At 36.2% G+C, this 18,965-nt stretch overlaps 1 protein-coding gene across 1 annotated transcript in view; it reads right to left on the reverse strand.

Moving 5' to 3' along the window:
• Positions 1-243: 243 nt before the first annotated feature.
• LOC117317196 overlaps positions 244-18,965 on the reverse strand; it is a 29,058-nt gene continuing 10,336 nt past the window's right edge. Inside the window, exons 2-4 of the mRNA XM_033871970.1 lie at positions 7,791-8,048; positions 2,247-2,414; positions 244-1,448 (exon numbers count right to left, since the gene is read on the reverse strand). Of these exons, the coding sequence (XP_033727861.1) occupies positions 1,201-1,448; positions 2,247-2,414; positions 7,791-8,048 (674 nt within the window). The 3' untranslated portion in view covers positions 244-1,200. The remainder of the gene's footprint in view (positions 1,449-2,246; positions 2,415-7,790; positions 8,049-18,965) is intronic.

The following is an 18,965-nucleotide window of genomic DNA, read 5'->3' on the forward strand; positions in this document are numbered from 1 at the left end:
AAGGTCAGACTTCTGACACGTGTTTATTTACATTAAACAAGGTCAGACCTCTGATACGTGTTTAATTATTTACATTAAACAAGGTCAGACTTCTGATACGTGTTTAATTATTTACATTAAACAAGGTCAGACTTCTGATACGTGTTTAATTATTTACATTAAACAAGGTCAGACCTCTGATACGTGTTTAATTATTTACATCGAACAAGGTCAGACCTCTCACACATGTTTAATTATTTACATCAAACAAGGTCAGACCTCTCACACATGTTTAATTATTTACATCAAACCAGGTAAGACCTCTGATACGTATTTAATTATTTACATTAAACAAGGTCAGACCTCTCAGTCGTGTTTGGTTATTTACATTAAACAAGGTCAGACCTCTCACATATATTTAATTGTTTACATGAAACAAGGCCATGCCTCTCACACGTATTTAATTATTTACATTAAACAAGGTCAGACCTCTAAGTCGTGTTTAATTATTTACATTAAACAAGGTCAGACCTCTGATACGTGTTTAATTATTTACATTAAACAAGGTCAGACCTCTCACATATATTTAATTGTTTACATGAAACAAGGCCATGCCTCTCACACGTATTTAATTATTTACATTAAACAAGGTCAGACCTCTAAGTCGTGTTTAATTATTTACATTAAACAAGGTCAGACTTCTGACACGTGTTTATTTACATTAAACAAGGTCAGACCTCTGATACGTGTTTAATTATTTACATCGAACAAGGTCAGACCTCTGATACGTGTTTAATTATTTACATCAAACAAGGTCAGACCTCTGATACGTGTTTAATTATTTACATCAAACAAGGTCAGACCTCTCACACATGTTTAATTATTTACATCAAACCAGGTAAGACCTCTGATACGTATTTAATTATTTACATTAAACAAGGTCAGACCTCTAAGTCGTGTTTAATTATTTACATTAAACAAGGTCAGACTTCTGACACGTGTTTATTTACATTAAACAAGGTCAGACCTCTCACACGTATTTAATTATTTACATCAAACAAGGTTAGACCTCTCACACGTATTTAATTATTTACATTAAACAAGGTCAGACCTCTCACTCGTGTTTAATTATTTACATTAAACAAGGTCAGACCTCTCACTCGTGTTTAATTATTTACATTAAACAAGGTCAGACCTCTGACACGTGTTTAATTATTTACATTAAACAAGGTCCGGCCTCTCACACATGTATGGAAATGTTAACAAGCAGTGGTCATCATTAAGATTCCTATCAAGTATCCAGGCACAGTCGGCCGAAAACTTGTTCGATGTATACCGGGTACTATAGTTGTTTAAAACTACGCCTGACCAATAGGTCCTATTGAGACTGGCCCCATTAAGCCATGTCCACGTCCCCTCGATCGTCACGTCGTTGATACCTAGCCAAACCTCTGCGCCGGGAAAACTTTCTGTCAAGAAAAAACAGTATTAATTGATATCACCACTTCACATCTAAACTTAATCTGCTTGATCAAAGTTATGAAAGGAATAATAATTGCATTTTACTGGATGTTGCATCTTCAACTTTGATTTATTCTTCACATGTAGCGTAATATTGCAATGGTCGACTGACCAACATTTTGATCGTAAATCACATCTTAAGTTTAAGTGAGAGTAAAATATCGATTGTTCTTCCATTGTTTAATGGCTCGGATATCCCCCCGTGAATAGCCAGTCATTCTGAGGAAGGATCCTCTCACTCAGACTAGAGTCACAATCTCAAAATGGACATATATAGATTGATTGAGTAATAATATATTAAACGTGTCATAAGTGAACACTATTGTTATAGAAACATTTTAGCAATGCATTTATGTGAATCAACTGAAAAATGTACAACATTATGAAAACTCATTACGTAGAGGGTGTTCCAATCAACAACTCCCATGACCGTAACAAGAGAAACTTTTGTTAACCGGACTTAAGAACTCACATAATTAAATATTTACTTTAAGAAAACAAATGTGAAGCAAAAATTTTAGCGTAAGTTTTTCTTTTTTCCCAAAGCTTTATATAAAGATTGTATATTCCATATTAATGCGTTTTACACATGACAATTGACACAGAAATACACAATTGACTATATAATGGTCTAGTAAGTAATAACGACGGTATGGTCCACTATAAGTACTGGATCCTAACAAACAGATGTTCGCTGGATGCGTATTACTAGAAATAGATACTACTTGACAAATATATATATATACCTAAATATTTGACTAATGCCTCAAATTTTTGAACGTCGTCAATAACTGCAAGCCGGCCACGGTCTTTCTCACACTGCGTCTGCGCGTCATCCCAAGTCAAGGGAGCGTCATATCTCTTCACACACAGAGGCCCGTCCTCCAGTAGAACATAGCCCGCCCGGCCACAGCCTGACATGAAAAAGACAATTACTTGAAATAGGAAAATAATCGGTACAAACTCGACATACCCTAAGGTTTTAACATCACTAACGAGTCCTAACAGGACGAATCAACTGTATGGTGTCACTAACATCACTACGAGTCCTACAAGGACTAAATAGCTGTACGAGGTCCCTTACATCACTATCGAGTCATAGAAGGACTAAACAGCTGTATGATGTCCCTAACATCACTGTCGAGTCCTACAAGCACTAAACAGCTGTATGATGTCCCTAACATCACTGTCGAGTCATAGAATGACTAAACAGCTGTATGATGTCCCTAACATCACTGTCGAGTCATAGAAGGACTAAACAGCTGTATGATGTCCCTAACATCACTGTCGAGTCCTACAAGCACTAAACAGCTGTATGATGTCCCTAACATCACTATCGAGTCATAGAATGACTAAACAGCTGTATGATGTCCCTAACATCACTGTCGAGTCATAGAAGGACTAAACAGCTGTATGATGTCCCTAACATCATTATCGAGTCCTACAAGCACTAAACAGCTGTATGATGTCCCTAACATCACTGTCGAGTCATAGAATGACTAAACAGCTGTATGATGTCCCTAACATCACTGTCGAGTCATAGAATGACTAAACAGCTGTATGATGTCCCTAACATCACTGTCGAGTCATAGAATGACTAAACAGCTGTATGATGTCCCTAACATCACTGTCGAGTCCTACAAGCACTAAACAGCTGTATGATGTCCCTAACATCACTATCGAGTCATAGAATGACTAAACAGCTGTATGATGTCCCTAACATCACTGTCGAGTCATAGAAGGACTAAACAGCTGTATGATGTCCCTAACATCACTGTCGAGACCTACAAGCACTAAACAGCTGTATGATGTCCCTAACATCACTGTCGAGTCATAGAAGGACTAAACAGCTGTATGATGTCCCTAACATCACTATCGAGTCCTACAAGCACTAAACAGCTGTATGATGTCCCTAACATCACTATCGAGTCCTACAAGCACTAAACAGCTGTATGAATGAGTTGTATTCATGTTTCGGCTCTACTGTTCCTAACTCTCAAGTTGTATTGAAAAGTGTTAATATCTTGCTGGTATATTGTATATCTTGTACCGTCCCTGAGATCCGAGGTCCACCGTAACTGTATGTCGAGTTTTAATCCATCGAAATGGTGGCACATTTCAGAACGTACTTAACGTTCTCAAATTCGCTTCCTAGATATCGCCACAATATACCCGAAGCATTACGGTACAGATGCATGGCACAGTTAAATTACTTTATGGCTCTGTAACTAACTCAGTTTGTATCGGAAGGTGAAATCTTGTCTCGTTTGTACAGTTTTGTACTGTCATCTAGGTGTGGAGAACATGTCAGCAGACAACAATAATGACATGAATAGTCAAACACATGCCATATAGTACAGCAGATAAGAGAAAAATACTGCATTTTGTGGTAAAAGCATGAAACTTGGTGTGAACAAAGCTAATAACCAAACAAAACATTTCAGATATGGACCCATCGCCAAAAAGCCCTACTTCCGGTAAAATCCAAGATGGCCGCCGCGGTATCACAAAAACAAGATTTTAGGCAAAAACAATGGTTGGATATGTTGTATATGTAATAAAATACTGTTTATTAACAATCTATTAAGTGTGCAAACGAATCAACTTATACTTCATTATGTTTTGTTGTTTTCTTTAAAAACCAGAACTTCCGGTTTCTTTTAAAATTGTCTCAATTTTCTCTTTTATTGGAACAAAAATATAATCAATTTAAAAAGGACATTGTTTGTTCTAATATCGTGGAATTTATTGCAATGAAGCAATATTAAATCTTATAAACAAGCCACATTTTGTGAAACTAAATGCATTTTTACTTCCGGGTTTCAGGGTGAATACATTTGCAGATTAAAAAAATTTCACATTTTGCATACATACTACTATAGCATGATTTGTACCATACATCAATAGTTACCTACCAAAATTTTCAATGTTGTTTTTGTGGCAAGACGATGCTCATGACTTGTTTTCATTTGGATGTCCAGTTCCTATAAGCTAATATGGACAATTGTCATTCAACTTCCGGTTTTATTTTATTATTTTTTTTCGTTTGTTTTTGTTGTTTTTTTTTATGGTTAAAACCCAGGGTAAAAGTCAACTTTGACATTATCAATTTGACTTCAAAATATATTTACGTTCATCCTGCTCTGCTTAATTTCCGTTCCATTTTACAATCTCTTTCAACATTAGTTATATTACAGGTACAAAGAGCTGTGCACGGAAGTGAGGATTTTGCACATTTACATGCTCCTCTGCAACCTTTCTTGCAGCCACAGTGTACCAGTTCTTTAGTAAACAATGATTATTCCGGCAATGAAATCCAGAATGCCTGTAACATGTGTTCTGTAGCCATCCAAGGATTTCCGGCATAGGAACTATCTGTCTGGGATGTAGGGAATTCGCCCACACGACACCCAACACCCAACTGGAGTTGAGGGTTGCATGTTTATCGTGTTGTATCAATTTTTCGAGGAGCGATCGATTCAATACTTTGATCTTTGGTCGAAAACATTAATTTTCTGCATTAATGGTCAAGCGCGAAGAACCAGGGGATTGACCTTGTCAACATATTTTATTTAATTCAAAATTACCTTCTCGGATCGCTTTGACAAAAAGCAAGATGGTAATTTCAAGTTTAAACGTTGATAGCCAGTACTTAAATTATGGTCTTTCGTTTGCCATTCTTTGACAACATTCATCTAAACAGATTGGTTGTTCTTCGAAAGATTCTGAATAGTTGTCATAGGCTGAGGTCAACAGTTTATACAAAGCAATTACAGTTAGCTGGTGTGCTCTTCTCGTCCTCGCTACATGGGAAGCTTTAAGAAAGGAATATGCTGTACCAGAAGAGGCTATGTTCGCCTGTGCTAATGCGAATGTCCATCCCGATCCTTCCAACCTGTCACCTACTTATTTGAACAGGCCTATCTCAATATGCAGGCCGCCAAACATTACAACGAACAGGTTGACGCCATATGAATCGGACCAAATTCACCGTATCTGTTTCGCAAGCGCATAGAGTGGTTGCCCAAGTGCGATAACCGGAGTTTGTTCTGGATTTAAGGACTGCACACATTTCCGGATGATCGTCATTGAGTGTTTAATCATGGCCACAAACTTCAATTATTCCTTAAATAACGACAGAAGCACTGACACATCAGGTTTACTATTGGATGAAGTTCCATGTGTTGCATGGGAAGCTCTCCATGACACAGCTGGTGATCCTCCCAAATCTCTAGTTGCTTCTCGTATTTCTGAAGCCAACTGTATTCGTCTTGCAATGGAGTAGAAACGTCGGCGATATCCATCTTGAGGTCGTCTATTGGAGGTACAGTCGGAAATTCGTCTCTAAGAATACGGGTGGAACATTTGAATAAGACTAAGGAAGACTTGACGTGATGCGAACAGATATGCCAGCATCGGAAACAGATAACCTGTCGTGCCCTGGTCTGGCCTCAGATGTGTGCTGGAAAAGTAATATCCCTGTCCCAAGAAAAGAATCATCAGCTGTTGTTCCACTCGGATTGTGGTCGATGTTTTCAACCGCGGCTGTGGTAAAAACGTCAGTTTTCAATCTAGTAGGGCAAATCATGTCATCCTCCTGATATTTCTGGTACAGGAAGTTTGTTATCTTTGTTGGCAAAGATAGTACTCTGTCGTATGAAATGCATATTCCAATATGAAGCAATCTGTCAATAAATGAACGACTACGAGTTTGGCAATACATAAGAATACCTACATATACAGGTAGAGGTGTTTCACGTAATACCAGAAACACAGATATTATCATGCATTGTGGTTTGACAGGATAAGCTTTGTCTCGTGTGTTTTCGACATCCTCGGAGAGATTCGTTTTCGTTGTCAGCTTGATGATGGCGCTTCTCAGCTCAATCTACTTCTTAATTGTTTTATTGTAAACTGCAATGCTTCTGTCACTTCGCTTGCTTCGTATGTAGCAACTTTGCAAGTCCTCTTCCATCATCCAAAACACTGATATCACTGTCACTTTTCAGGTAACCAAGTTCCTCTATCTTCATGAAATTGTAACCTACACCCGCAACCTTTCATTTTGAAGTAGCTGGACACTGTAGTGCTTCTTCAGTTTCTTGCTGACAGATAATGCATCGCTTCAGATCCAATTCAATTCGAGAATTGCCATGAAGAATAAGGTCAAACTAATGTTCTCAATTTCAGGAATTTTGTTGAATGGGATTGGTACCTTTATTCATATAAGATTTATAGAAGTGTTCCATAACTCCAAAGACCTTATTTTTATCATTAGAAAATGCCAACAAGTCTTAAATGTTTTCGAACAAATTCTAGAAAAAAAACCTTCTATTTATATTATATACTTATTTATACTAGTTATATTACTACATAGTTTACATTTAGGCGCCTCTTCTGCAGTTAATGCAGAATTGCACTTGCTGCCCCAATTACATGATAGTAAAAGGCGACTGAATTTGGAATCCTGTCTTTCACTTCTCTTCTAATGTCTCCCTTGAGAGCGCCATCCTTTTGGCCTTTGAGTTGCGCGTTCGCCTCTGGAAAGGTAAGCTATATGTATTTTACCGCGATAGGTGGCCGCCATATTAGATTTGAACCGGAAGTAGTGTCTGTAACATGTTCTAATAAAATGGAAAATGGTGCTTACATATTTTACATTAAAAGATATGATAAAATTCAAAAAATATGATCCAAGCAAAATATGTTGTTTTAATTTCAATGCTTTTAGGTAAATGTGTCCGCCATCTTGGATTTTTACCGGAAGTAGGGCATTTTGGCGATGGGTCCATATCTGAAATGTTTTGTTAGGTCATAAACTATGTTCAGGCAAAGTTTCATGCTTTTACCATAAAATGCAGTATTCCTCAGAAAATCACTAGTTAGCTGCTGTACTAATAGGCTAACACAAACTCTTGGTACATGTATCATTGCGGTATGGAAGAATGAATGTTATACACGAGGACACCGGATTGATTGTGGCTGATATCAACCCAGGCAGCCTTATGAAACATTTTGTAGGGCAAGGGAATAGACAGTAGTCAAATATATCAAATGCATGTCAAGAACGCAAATGAGTACGTAGGCAATAAATGCTCTGTAGATATTACTTTGTACTATACCGTTAAACGTGCCTTACTTTGTGACCATATACTATTGGTCAAACTAGACCTTTCGTTTTATATACAGGTATTGCACAGCTAAAACCATGTTTGATTTATCTCTATAAACAGTACAGTCAAAGATGTATTTTTTTGAGCCTCATTAATATGTAACAAGACATGTCTCACTCTGTGTATATTTATAGACGACTTCAGACTCCTCGAGATTTGACACCGATTTGTCTTCTAGGTACCGGAATCCGTGACAGGTACCCGTGATATTGCTGTAGCCAAACATAAGACACTGCGTGTTGTCTAGACAAGTGGTCACACAGTCAAACAATCTGCGGGTCGTGGTTGTGTACACGACACCATCTGTTGTATTGTACCAATCACGATGTTTTTCCTTTTCCCAGTACCCAGATTGGATCGTACAATTAGTCACACCTGTAACATATGAAAGTATATCAAATACAGCAGGTCTACAGTAATTACTGTACACCTCAAAGTATATCAAATACAGCATGTCTACAGTAATTACTGTACACCTCAAAGTATATCAAATACAGCAGGTCTACAGTAATTACTGTACACCTCAAAGTATATCAAATACAGCATGTCTACAGTAATTACTGTACACCTCAAAGTATATCAAATACAGCAGGTCTACAGTAATTACTGTACACCTCAAAGTATATCAAATACAGCAGGTCTACAGTAATTACTGTACACCTCAAAGTATATCAAATACAGCATGTCTACAGTAATTACTGTACACCTCAAAGTATATCAAATACAGCAAGTCTACAGTAATTACTGTACACCTCAAAGTATATCAAATACAGCAAGTCTACAGTAATTACTGTACACCTCAAAGTATATCAAATACAGCATGTCTACAGTAATTACTGTACACCTCAAAGTATATCAAATACAGCAGGTCTACAGTAATTACTGTACACCTCAAAGTATATCAAATACAGCAAGTCTACAGTAATGACCGTATACCTCAAAGTATATCAAATACAGCAAGTCTACAGTAATTACTGTACACCTCAAAGTATATCAAATACAGTAGGTCTATAGTAATTACTGTACACCTAAAAGTATATCAAATACGGCATGTCTACAGTAATTACTGTACACCTCAAAGTATATCAAATACAGCAGGTCTACAGTAATTACTGTACACCTCAAAGTATATCAAATACAGCAGGTCTACAGTAATTACTTTACATCTCAAAGTATATCACATACAGCAGGTCTACAGTAATTACTGTACACCTCAAGGTATATCAAATACAGCAGGTCTACAGTAATTACTATACACCTCAAAGTATATCAAATACAGCAGGTCTACAGTAATTACTGTACACCTCAAAGTATATCAAATACAGCAGGTCTACTGTAATTACTTTACATCTCAAAGTATATCAAATACAGCAGGTCTACAGTAATTACTTTACATCTCAAAGTATATGAAATACAGCAGGTCTACAGTAATTACTTTACATCTCAAAGTATATCAAATACAGCAGGTCTACAGTAATTACTATACACCTCAAAGTATATCAAATACAGCAGGTCTACAGTAGAAACCCTGTAGAATCATTGATTTTGTGTTGATTTCCACGAATTATATTTTTGCCGGGAGTGTCACTCTCTGACGTCACAAGAACAGGTCCCATAGTCAGTGTGAAATTTGGAAAGCGATAAGACTGTTACAGATTGAATATAAGAAGAACCGAAATACAAGTATTAAACTACCTTATATGGAAATTATTGTCTTATAATTCTGACATCGAATTTGTCTGCAGTCCTGTAACACTGAAGGCAGTGTAATACTTGATTCACTAGGTTTTCTCTCTTTACTGCAGTTGTCTGTCATAACGCCTAACATGACAAAACCTTAGCTTGAGTCTGAGTGTTTAAATAAGGTTATTGGTTAAGACCTCTGAGACAAGCAAAATACCTTAATATTGGTACTAGCTAGCGATAAGTAATGTGGCCAGGATGTTACCGTCAGGTGGACGTTATAGCATAGGTCTGGAACACAATTGAAAAAAAAAAAAAAAAAAAATTCCAGGTCTATACAGTAATAATAGCAGAGACGTGTATGGATAGTCCTACTTAACAACGTCTCTCACAGAACTAATTAACTAACTCATCACCGGCTATGAGGATAGTACAATAACGTATAGCGGGTTTTGTTTTTTAGTCTGTGTCACCGTTGTTGCTGGAGAATAGCATATATGTAATTTACACCAATAATCAATAAAAAATTTACTGGTTTATCAAAAGTAGTTATTCAACCGAACCGTATGCTTGAAATTCATTTTAATATTTAATACCTTTAGACAGACACCTATTATTTTTATTATCGAAAAACAGACAGCGACAGTAGACAATAACACTTACACATTGGAACCTGGCCGTTTCTTTCTTTTCTGAAATCTAATGTTCTTGAGTTTACTACAACACCACACGACATGGACGATTCCTCATCATACCAAGGAAGAGATGTCTTTATGTGATATATTCCGTATTAGTTTAGTTTAAACATACAATATTTATTGCTAATAACAGCAAAAGGATTGGGCACAAGTTATAAGAACATTATAAACGCCTGTTCCTAATAATATTATTACACGTATGTATACATCATAAGATGGCTATAGAAATTAATAATTATGTACAATATTATTGGATGAGAAAAGTGGAAAGAGTAAGAGTGAAGGAGGGAGGGATCATGGTATTAAATGGACAAAGGAAAAATAATAGTTGCATGATAGTTACAATGTAATAACATCTTAATCACAAGTTGAACATTATTTTGGTAGTACACAAACTAACATACACACACATATGTAATACATTTGACTCGTATATCTATACGCAATCGGGAGCCTGAAGTTGGTTCCGAGTTCCGAGTTCCGTTTAAGTAAAACGGAACTCGGAACTGGTTCCTAGTTTCGTTTGAAGTAAAACGGAACTGAAAACTAGGATCAAGTCCCGTAAAATTCATACATGTACGTGACTGATAAATGACTTTGCACCCATTTGACATATGTAGTTTTTCTTCTTCTGATTCGGGTCTCATATTGAGATAAAGTACATAGAATATTTTCTTAAACGGAACTCGGAACTGGGACCAAAACTCGTAAAGCTAATACATGTGTACATTGCAGTTCCGTTTATCTTAAACGGAACTCGGAACTGGGACCAAAACCAATAAAGCTAATACATAGTATTTCAGTTTTTCTTAAACGGAACTCGGAACCGGGACCAAAACCAATAAAGCTAATACATAGTATTTCAGTTTATCTTAAACGGAACTCGGAACTGGGACCAAAACCAATAAAGCTAATACATAATATTTCAGTTTTTCTTAAACGGAACTCGGAACTGGGACCATAACTCGTAAAGCTTATACATTGCAGGTTCCGTTTATCTTAAACGGAACTAGGAACTGGTTCCGAGTTCCGTTTTACTTAAACGGAACTCGGAACTCGGAACCAACTTCAGGCTCAATCACACACATATATATCATCATTATAATAGTGGTATGACAGATCAAGTGGCAGATCTTTTCCGGCAAGGACAGCACATATTCCGTATTAGTCCCTGGCCGTTTTGCTAGATTAACAAAGCGTTTGTAGAAGACTCAATGCAGATGTTGCAATATATCTGCCATTAATGAAAGTGATACATATAAATTAATTAACGTGACAATAATCGATGTCTGTAAGTATGTTTCTACAAGGATCTACCTGTATAGATGTCTTATGCTGTGTGCTACTTTGGTGATACCATTAAGATCCTATCTTTTTATAGACACATAATTACCATTTCCAGAAAGACGACAATCGATGGTAGACTTGATATACATGGTATTCTATCTTATATAAATCTTAGTTATATACTAATAATCACATTTAGTGAAAACAATTTCTGACTCTATACCTCAGTAGGTAAACATATATCCTACAACCATGGTACTATCTAGTATTTCTATAAATATATTACTTCAATACCTTGCAGGGTTGTACATTGAATGAGATATGGCTACTTACTCGTTATGATTGGTTTATCATTTAATGAACAAAATTAATGTAATGTATTAATATAATCTAATGTGGGTCTATTCCGTGAGCCAAACTCTTAAACAAGGTTTGCGACATCCTTGGTCGCAGAACAGACCCATGTTTGATTAATTTTCTCACATACTTATGTACTTGCAAGCAAATCTAAGTTTTTATGAAATTTTTTGATCGCGCCATCTACAATACTCCTTGAAATATGTGGCAAAAGTGATGACGTCATCATTTACGACATGGTTACTCAACGTAAAAAGATGAAGTTACGTTATTGTGAGCAGCGTCATATAGCGCGTGCCAGCTGTCTTTACCCCTGTGTGAGATCGATTTTTCTCTTACCCTGGACAGGGCTATCCACAGTTTTACCAGGGTGAGATTTTCTTATCTCACCCTAGGGAAAAGACAAGCTACACGTGCTCTTTGAACGTGCTATTGTTCTCAATACGGTGACGTCACTGACTGACCTGACCCCGAGTTACTTTAACGGGGTCACACATATAAATGCGCGTCTGTTTAATTCAGAAAAGAAATTAAGATAAGCATTAATTATCAGAGATAACTGAGTCTTTGTTGTTCTGTTTGAAAAGCTTATCGGAACTATATTTTGTTGAAATCAACATCGTAAGGCGTATAGCGTCTATTGCAGCCTTATCACTACAGCCATCCGCCGTCCACGTGGTGTTGTTGGCAAACGTTTTGATAAGGATCATACTACGATTGGAAAACAGGGTAAAAGAGAAAAAATCATTCACCCTTTTTGGAATGAGATAGGGGAATCTTAACCCTATGGGGGGATTGTTAAGTTCCCAAAACTCGGCAAACCTTAAGCTTGTGTTTGAACCCCCCCACCCCCCCCCCCCCCAACCCCCCATTTCGGGTTGAGACCCCCCCCCTCTGTCTCACCTCGAAAGGGATGAACGATTCTTTTAATTGTTCCCCTAGGAATCGCGGGATAACCCTGTGAAGTATGTGAGAAATTTCTCTTATCTAATCTCAACATCTGGATGGTTGTGACCATTTTTTTTCTAATTCCTTAGAGTAGACTAATTTATACGCGATAGGGAGATGGGTGTTCGGTCAATTCATGGGTGGAATACTACAGATATTTACGAAATGGACATTGCAATCGGCAACTCTGTTCTTGAGAATGCACTTGTCTCTATCCTGCGTAGTAACCGAGCACTAGTATTTATCTAAATGAAGAATTGTAAAATAACAAAGAGAGATTTAATAAAAAAAGAAGAAAAAAACAGATCACGAGTGCGAAGCAAAAGTGAAAATATTGATATATTCTGTCATACGAGTGAAAGATATGTAATATTCACTTGGAAACCATTCAGGCTTCTATTGTATTGTATTTTTATGCTCAAAAACAAAATTAAAACATCGAGAAATTAAGTGTCGGAATCAGCAACATCATTCATGACGTCGTTTCTTTGTGACGTTACTCCGCGTCAACTGGACGGCGCCATTTTAAAAGTACTGGTGAGCGCAATTTAGGCGTTTTCTGCGGTTATCGGAAAATCCGTGCATATTTTGTCAAAAACTAGTCTGAATATTTTAGAAATACATAAGCATTGAATGCTTATATTTACATTGACAACGATTTTCAAAGACTATATCCAGGAATTTTGCTCCAATGATGAATGAACAAATTATTATCGTCAAAGACGGTCGTTATCGCCGACGTGACGATTATGACGTCATGATAAAGGTTCGGAAGTTATGGACTTGTAGCCTTCAAGTGAACTTGGTAAAGTTATATTTTGGGGCTGCAGTGTAAATATTAATATAGAACAATAACCCATCTACCTCTCTTCGCTTCGATTGGAAAAATCAGCAAGTTTTAATGAGGTGAATACAAAGGTTCGCTGGTTTGTTTTTGTTTAACGTCCTATTAACAGCCAGGACGTGCCAGGTTCTGGAGATGGAGGAAAGCCGGAGTACCCGGAGAAAAACCACCGGCCTGATGACGTCATTACTGATTCCCGCACTTTTTGACACTATTAATTTCCGACGTTTTTAATTTTGGGTTTTAAGTTTATGAAATGCAATAAAAGAAAATTAAATGGTTTCCCGTTAAATATAACATATATTTCACTCGTATGACAGTATATTTCGATATTTTTCACTCGTGCTTCGCACTCGTGAAAATAACGATATTCTGTCATACTCGTGAAATATATGTTATATTAAACGGGAAACCATTCAATATCCTCTATATATATATCACTGGCAATAATGCAATCAATACAAATATTTACAAACACTCACTATATAAAGCATACATTCTATATTTTTCATTTTTGACTATAAACTGGATATTCATTATTTGTAATAAATGTATTATGTTATGGAGAAAAGAACTTTGACATAGACTTAAATTTGACGTTCAATCTAATTTTTTTCACAATAGAAATAGGTTGAAATGTAATAAAGGACAAAATGTGGCATCTTGTAGCGCATGTCGTGTGGTAGACTGGCCACCAGAACTACTCCACTAAATTTTAATACTAGATTATCTCCCCCTAGTTTGAAACATATCCTAGTGACCAAAATCATAAAGGTCAATTTTATCTATAATTTCATTATTCTAGAGACAGGGAGCCAGTCTAGTCGTGTGGGGTGTTAAGATTTATACCCATGATGTAATATAAATACTTACACCAGTCAGAGATGTGGTGTTATAATGTATGACTATAATGTTATATAAATACTTACACCAGTCATATATGTGGTGTTATAATGTATAGCTATGACGTTATATAAATACTTACACCAGTCAGAGATGTGGTGTTATAATGTATGACTATAATGTTATATAAATACTTACACCAGTCATATATGTGGTGTTATAATGTATAGCCCTGACGTTATATAAATACTTACACCAGTCAGAGATGTGGTGTTATAATGTATGACTATAATGTTATATAAATACTTACACCAGTCAGAGATGTGGTGTTATATTGTATAGACATGACATTATATAAATACTTACACCAGTCAGAGATATGGTGTTATAATGTATGACTATGATGATATATAAATACTTACACCAGTCAGAGATGTGGTGTTATAATGTATAGCTATGACGTTATATAAATACTTACACCAGTCAGAGATGTGGTGTTATAATGTATAGCCCTGACGTTATATAAATACTTACACCAGTCAGAGTTGTGGTGTTATAATGTATAGCTATGACGTTATATAAATACTTACACCAGTCAGAGATGTGGTGTTATAATGTATAGCCCTGACGTTATATAAATACTTACACCAGTCAGATATGTGGTGTTATAATGTATAGCCATGACGTTATATAAATACTTACACCAGTCAGAGATATGGTGTTATAATGTATGACTATAATGTTATATATAAATACTTACACCAGTCAGAGATGTGGTGTTATAATGTATAGCCATGACGTTATATAAATACTTACACCAGTCAGATATGTGTGTTATAATGTATGACTATAATGTTATATAAATACTTACACCAGTCATAGATATGGTGTTATAATGTATAGCTATGACGTTATATAAATACTTACACCAGTCAGAGATGTGGTGTTATAATGTATAGCCCTGACGTTATATAAATACTTACACCAGTCATATATGTGGTGTTATAATGTATAGCTATGACGTTATATAAATACTTACACCAGTCAGAGATGTAGTGTTATAATGTATGACTATAAATATAATGTTATATATAAATACTTACACCAGTCAGAGATGTGGTGTTATAATGTACGACTATGATGATATATAAATACTTACACCAGTCAGAGATGTAGTGTTATAATGTATGACTATAAATATAATGTTATATATAAATACTTACACCAGTCATATATATGGTGTTATAATGTACGACTATGATGATATATAAATACTTACACCAGTCAGAGATGTAGTGTTATAATGTATGACTATAAATATAATGTTATATATAAATACTTACACCAGTCATATATGGTGTTATAATGTACGACTATGATGATATATAAATACTTACACCAGTCAGATATGTGGTGTTATAATGTATGACTATGATGATATATAAATACTTACACCAGTCAGATATGTGTGTTATAATGTATAGCCATGACGTTATATAAATACTTACACCAGTCAGAGATGTGGTGTTATAATGTATGACTATAAATATAATGTTATATATAAATACTTACACCAGTCAGAGATGTGGTGTTATAATGTATAGCTATGACGTTATATAAATACTTACACCAGTCAGAGATGTGGTGTTATAATGTATGACTATAATGTTATATAAATACTTACACCAGTCAGAGATGTGGTGTTATAATGTATAGCTATGACGTTATATAAATACTTACACCAGTCAGAGATGTGGTGTTATAATGTATAACTATGACGTTATATAAATACTTACACCAGTCAGATATGTGGTGTTATAATGTATAGCCCTGACGTTATATAAATACTTACACCAGTCAGAGATGTGGTGTTATAATGTATGACTATGATGTTATATAAATACTTACACCAGTCAGAGATGTGGTGTTATAATGTATGACTATGATGTTATATAAATACTTACACCAGTCAGAGATGTGGTGTTATAATGTATAGCTATGACGTTATATAAATACTTACACCAGTCAGAGATGTAGTGTTATAATGTATAGCCATGACATTATATAAATACTTACACCAGTCATATATATGGTGTTATAATGTATGACTATGATGATATATAAATACTTACACCAGTCAGAGATGTAGTGTTATAATGTATAGCCATGACGTTATATAAATACTTACACCAGTCAGATATGTGGTGTTATAATGTATGACTATGATGATATATAAATACTTACACCAGTCAGAGATATGGTGTTATAATGTATAGCCATGACGTTATATAAATACTTACACCAGTCAGATATGTGGTGTTATAATGTATGACTATAATGTTATATATAGAGGATCTGTCATGAGTTTCCCTTCATATTAGATTTATGATACGAGTTTTGAATTTTTTATTTTTGCGAGCCTCTGGCGAGCAAAAATAAAAAAATTCTAAACGAGTATCATAAATCTAATATGAAGGGAAACGAATGACAGATTCTTTTTATCATATGACGTTTTCTTTCATCGTTCCCCATTAAAAAAATTGATTCTCTCTTGCCTTGAGTCGTCACATCTCAACCAAATCACCCGAACCTTCGAAGTAGGTCAATTATACCGACGAGAGAAGAAATAGTTCTAACACAACTGACTCTTGAAAAGGATTCATTTTATTAAATACACGTCTCAAAACCAAATTTCAGCATTTTTTTATTTAATCTATAATATATAAATTGTCCTTGGTGTTTGAAACAATGACGAAAATATTTTAGTTTGAAAGAACACGAGCGACTGTTTTTGATGTGACGAAGCCGTGACGTCACTTGGCGCGATAACGGAGGCTTCGTTGTACAATGTCTAGTCGCTGTCGCTGTCGTACAGAACCATTGTACGGCGCCTTTTCACTGCTTTTTGTTTATCCTCGTCCTCGCGGGAGTTTATGGAGATGTAAAATGTTCCACCGTGAATATTTCCACTGAACATTGTGTTCAGACTGCCGTGAAAAGCGACGTTGGATGCCGATTTGTTGGCAGTGTTGTTTGTGTTGACATTACACGTGTTTGTCGACGACAGTGTCAGCATGTTATTCTGAGTAACCGTTGTGTTGGATAGGATTCGTGAAATGTTCTTATGCTGGGTGTCGTTAACATGGCTGTAATTGTTAACACTTTGCAAATTCCGATGTCCAGTGATCTGCATTATCTGATTCGGAGGAATGTTCTGGTCATTTAGTTTTTGAACCAAGTGTTTGCGGGCACTGTGATTCGAAAGTTTTTTGTCATTTGGGAGACCTGCAGCTATGGCCATTTTCTTCATTATTTGGGTAAGTTTGTTTACACCTATTGGCTGTTTTTTAAACCACTGGTCTTCGCCTTTCAATGCTCCCTGTTTTGTATGTGTGGCTATGTAAAAGGGATCACTTGGTTCACAGTAACTTGCAGGACGTTTACTCTTGTAGAATTTGTATGTTTGTACAGGACACCTTTCTAGGTTCTCGGAATTACTCCACATTTTGGGTTTTACAGCGCGGACGTCCCTCGGGTTTGTTCCTTGCCGCGTTTTAGTTTGTCTTTCATCAAATTCAAGATATTCTTCCCCTGACACATCTCGGCACAAATTAACATCCCCCCAATACATTGATCTATGTTCATCGGAACCACGTAGTCCGAAATGGACAGTACTGAAAAACCATAGTGTGTTTATCACACTGTCAGGGTTGCTACATCCGAGCTGGCCCTGTTCCCACAGAGTTTCAATTTCCTCGTCTGAAATAGGTTGTGCCTTCATTGGTTTGTTCCCCTTTCCTTCCTTCTTAAGCTCCCGTTGTTTAGCTGTCAGAACTTCTCGGACTTTCCCAAATTCAACACTACTGACCACAGAGTAACCATAATCATACCGTCTCAATTGCCTGTCAAACGAACTCATAAAACCACGCAGCGAACTCGGTTCATAATTGGAACCGTCTTGTTTCCGTATTCCTATAAAGAATTTGCAAAGGAGGGGGCACAATTCTTGTGGTGGGATTTGATAAATTTCACGATTTTCATTTTCCAGGCTCAAAAACTGACGAAGAAGCTTCAAATCATAAAAAGTTTTTGACAAAGTGTTTTTGTTTGCTTGTTTGTTTACAAAATCATCGATATCACTGTTGTCTATGCGAATATGTCTTTGCCCTGCCCCTGTCGTGACCTGATCTGTCGTCTGCTTTACAACCCCAGACCCGACTTCAACTTCTAAAACAAGCCGATCGGCTGTACAATCAAACTCGAAATCGATTCCTTCAATCTGAACAGTGTACTCATCGTTTTCCAGTAGCTTCTTAATATGGCCCTTGCCTTTGTTGTCAATCCTGACTTCATCGCCAACTTTAAACTTTGTCATTTTACTAGTCGCCATTTTTACGAGTCGTAGTAAAAAGAAGTAGGTCGTTCCCACGCGTATGAATACAGTTCTCACGGAACCAGCCAATCAGCGTACGTAGGCTAGCGAAAGGTGTTATTACACTAGTGTCATAAAGAAAATTTACGTGATGGGTTTATGACACCGTATATAACGGTAGTCATATGATAAAAATACTTACACCAGTCAGAGATGTGGTGTTATAATGTATAGCCATGACGTTATATAAATACTTACAC

This window comes from Pecten maximus, chromosome 2 (assembly GCF_902652985.1).
Source record: "Pecten maximus chromosome 2, xPecMax1.1, whole genome shotgun sequence".
NCBI classification, from domain to species: Eukaryota; Metazoa; Mollusca; class Bivalvia; order Pectinida; family Pectinidae; genus Pecten; species Pecten maximus.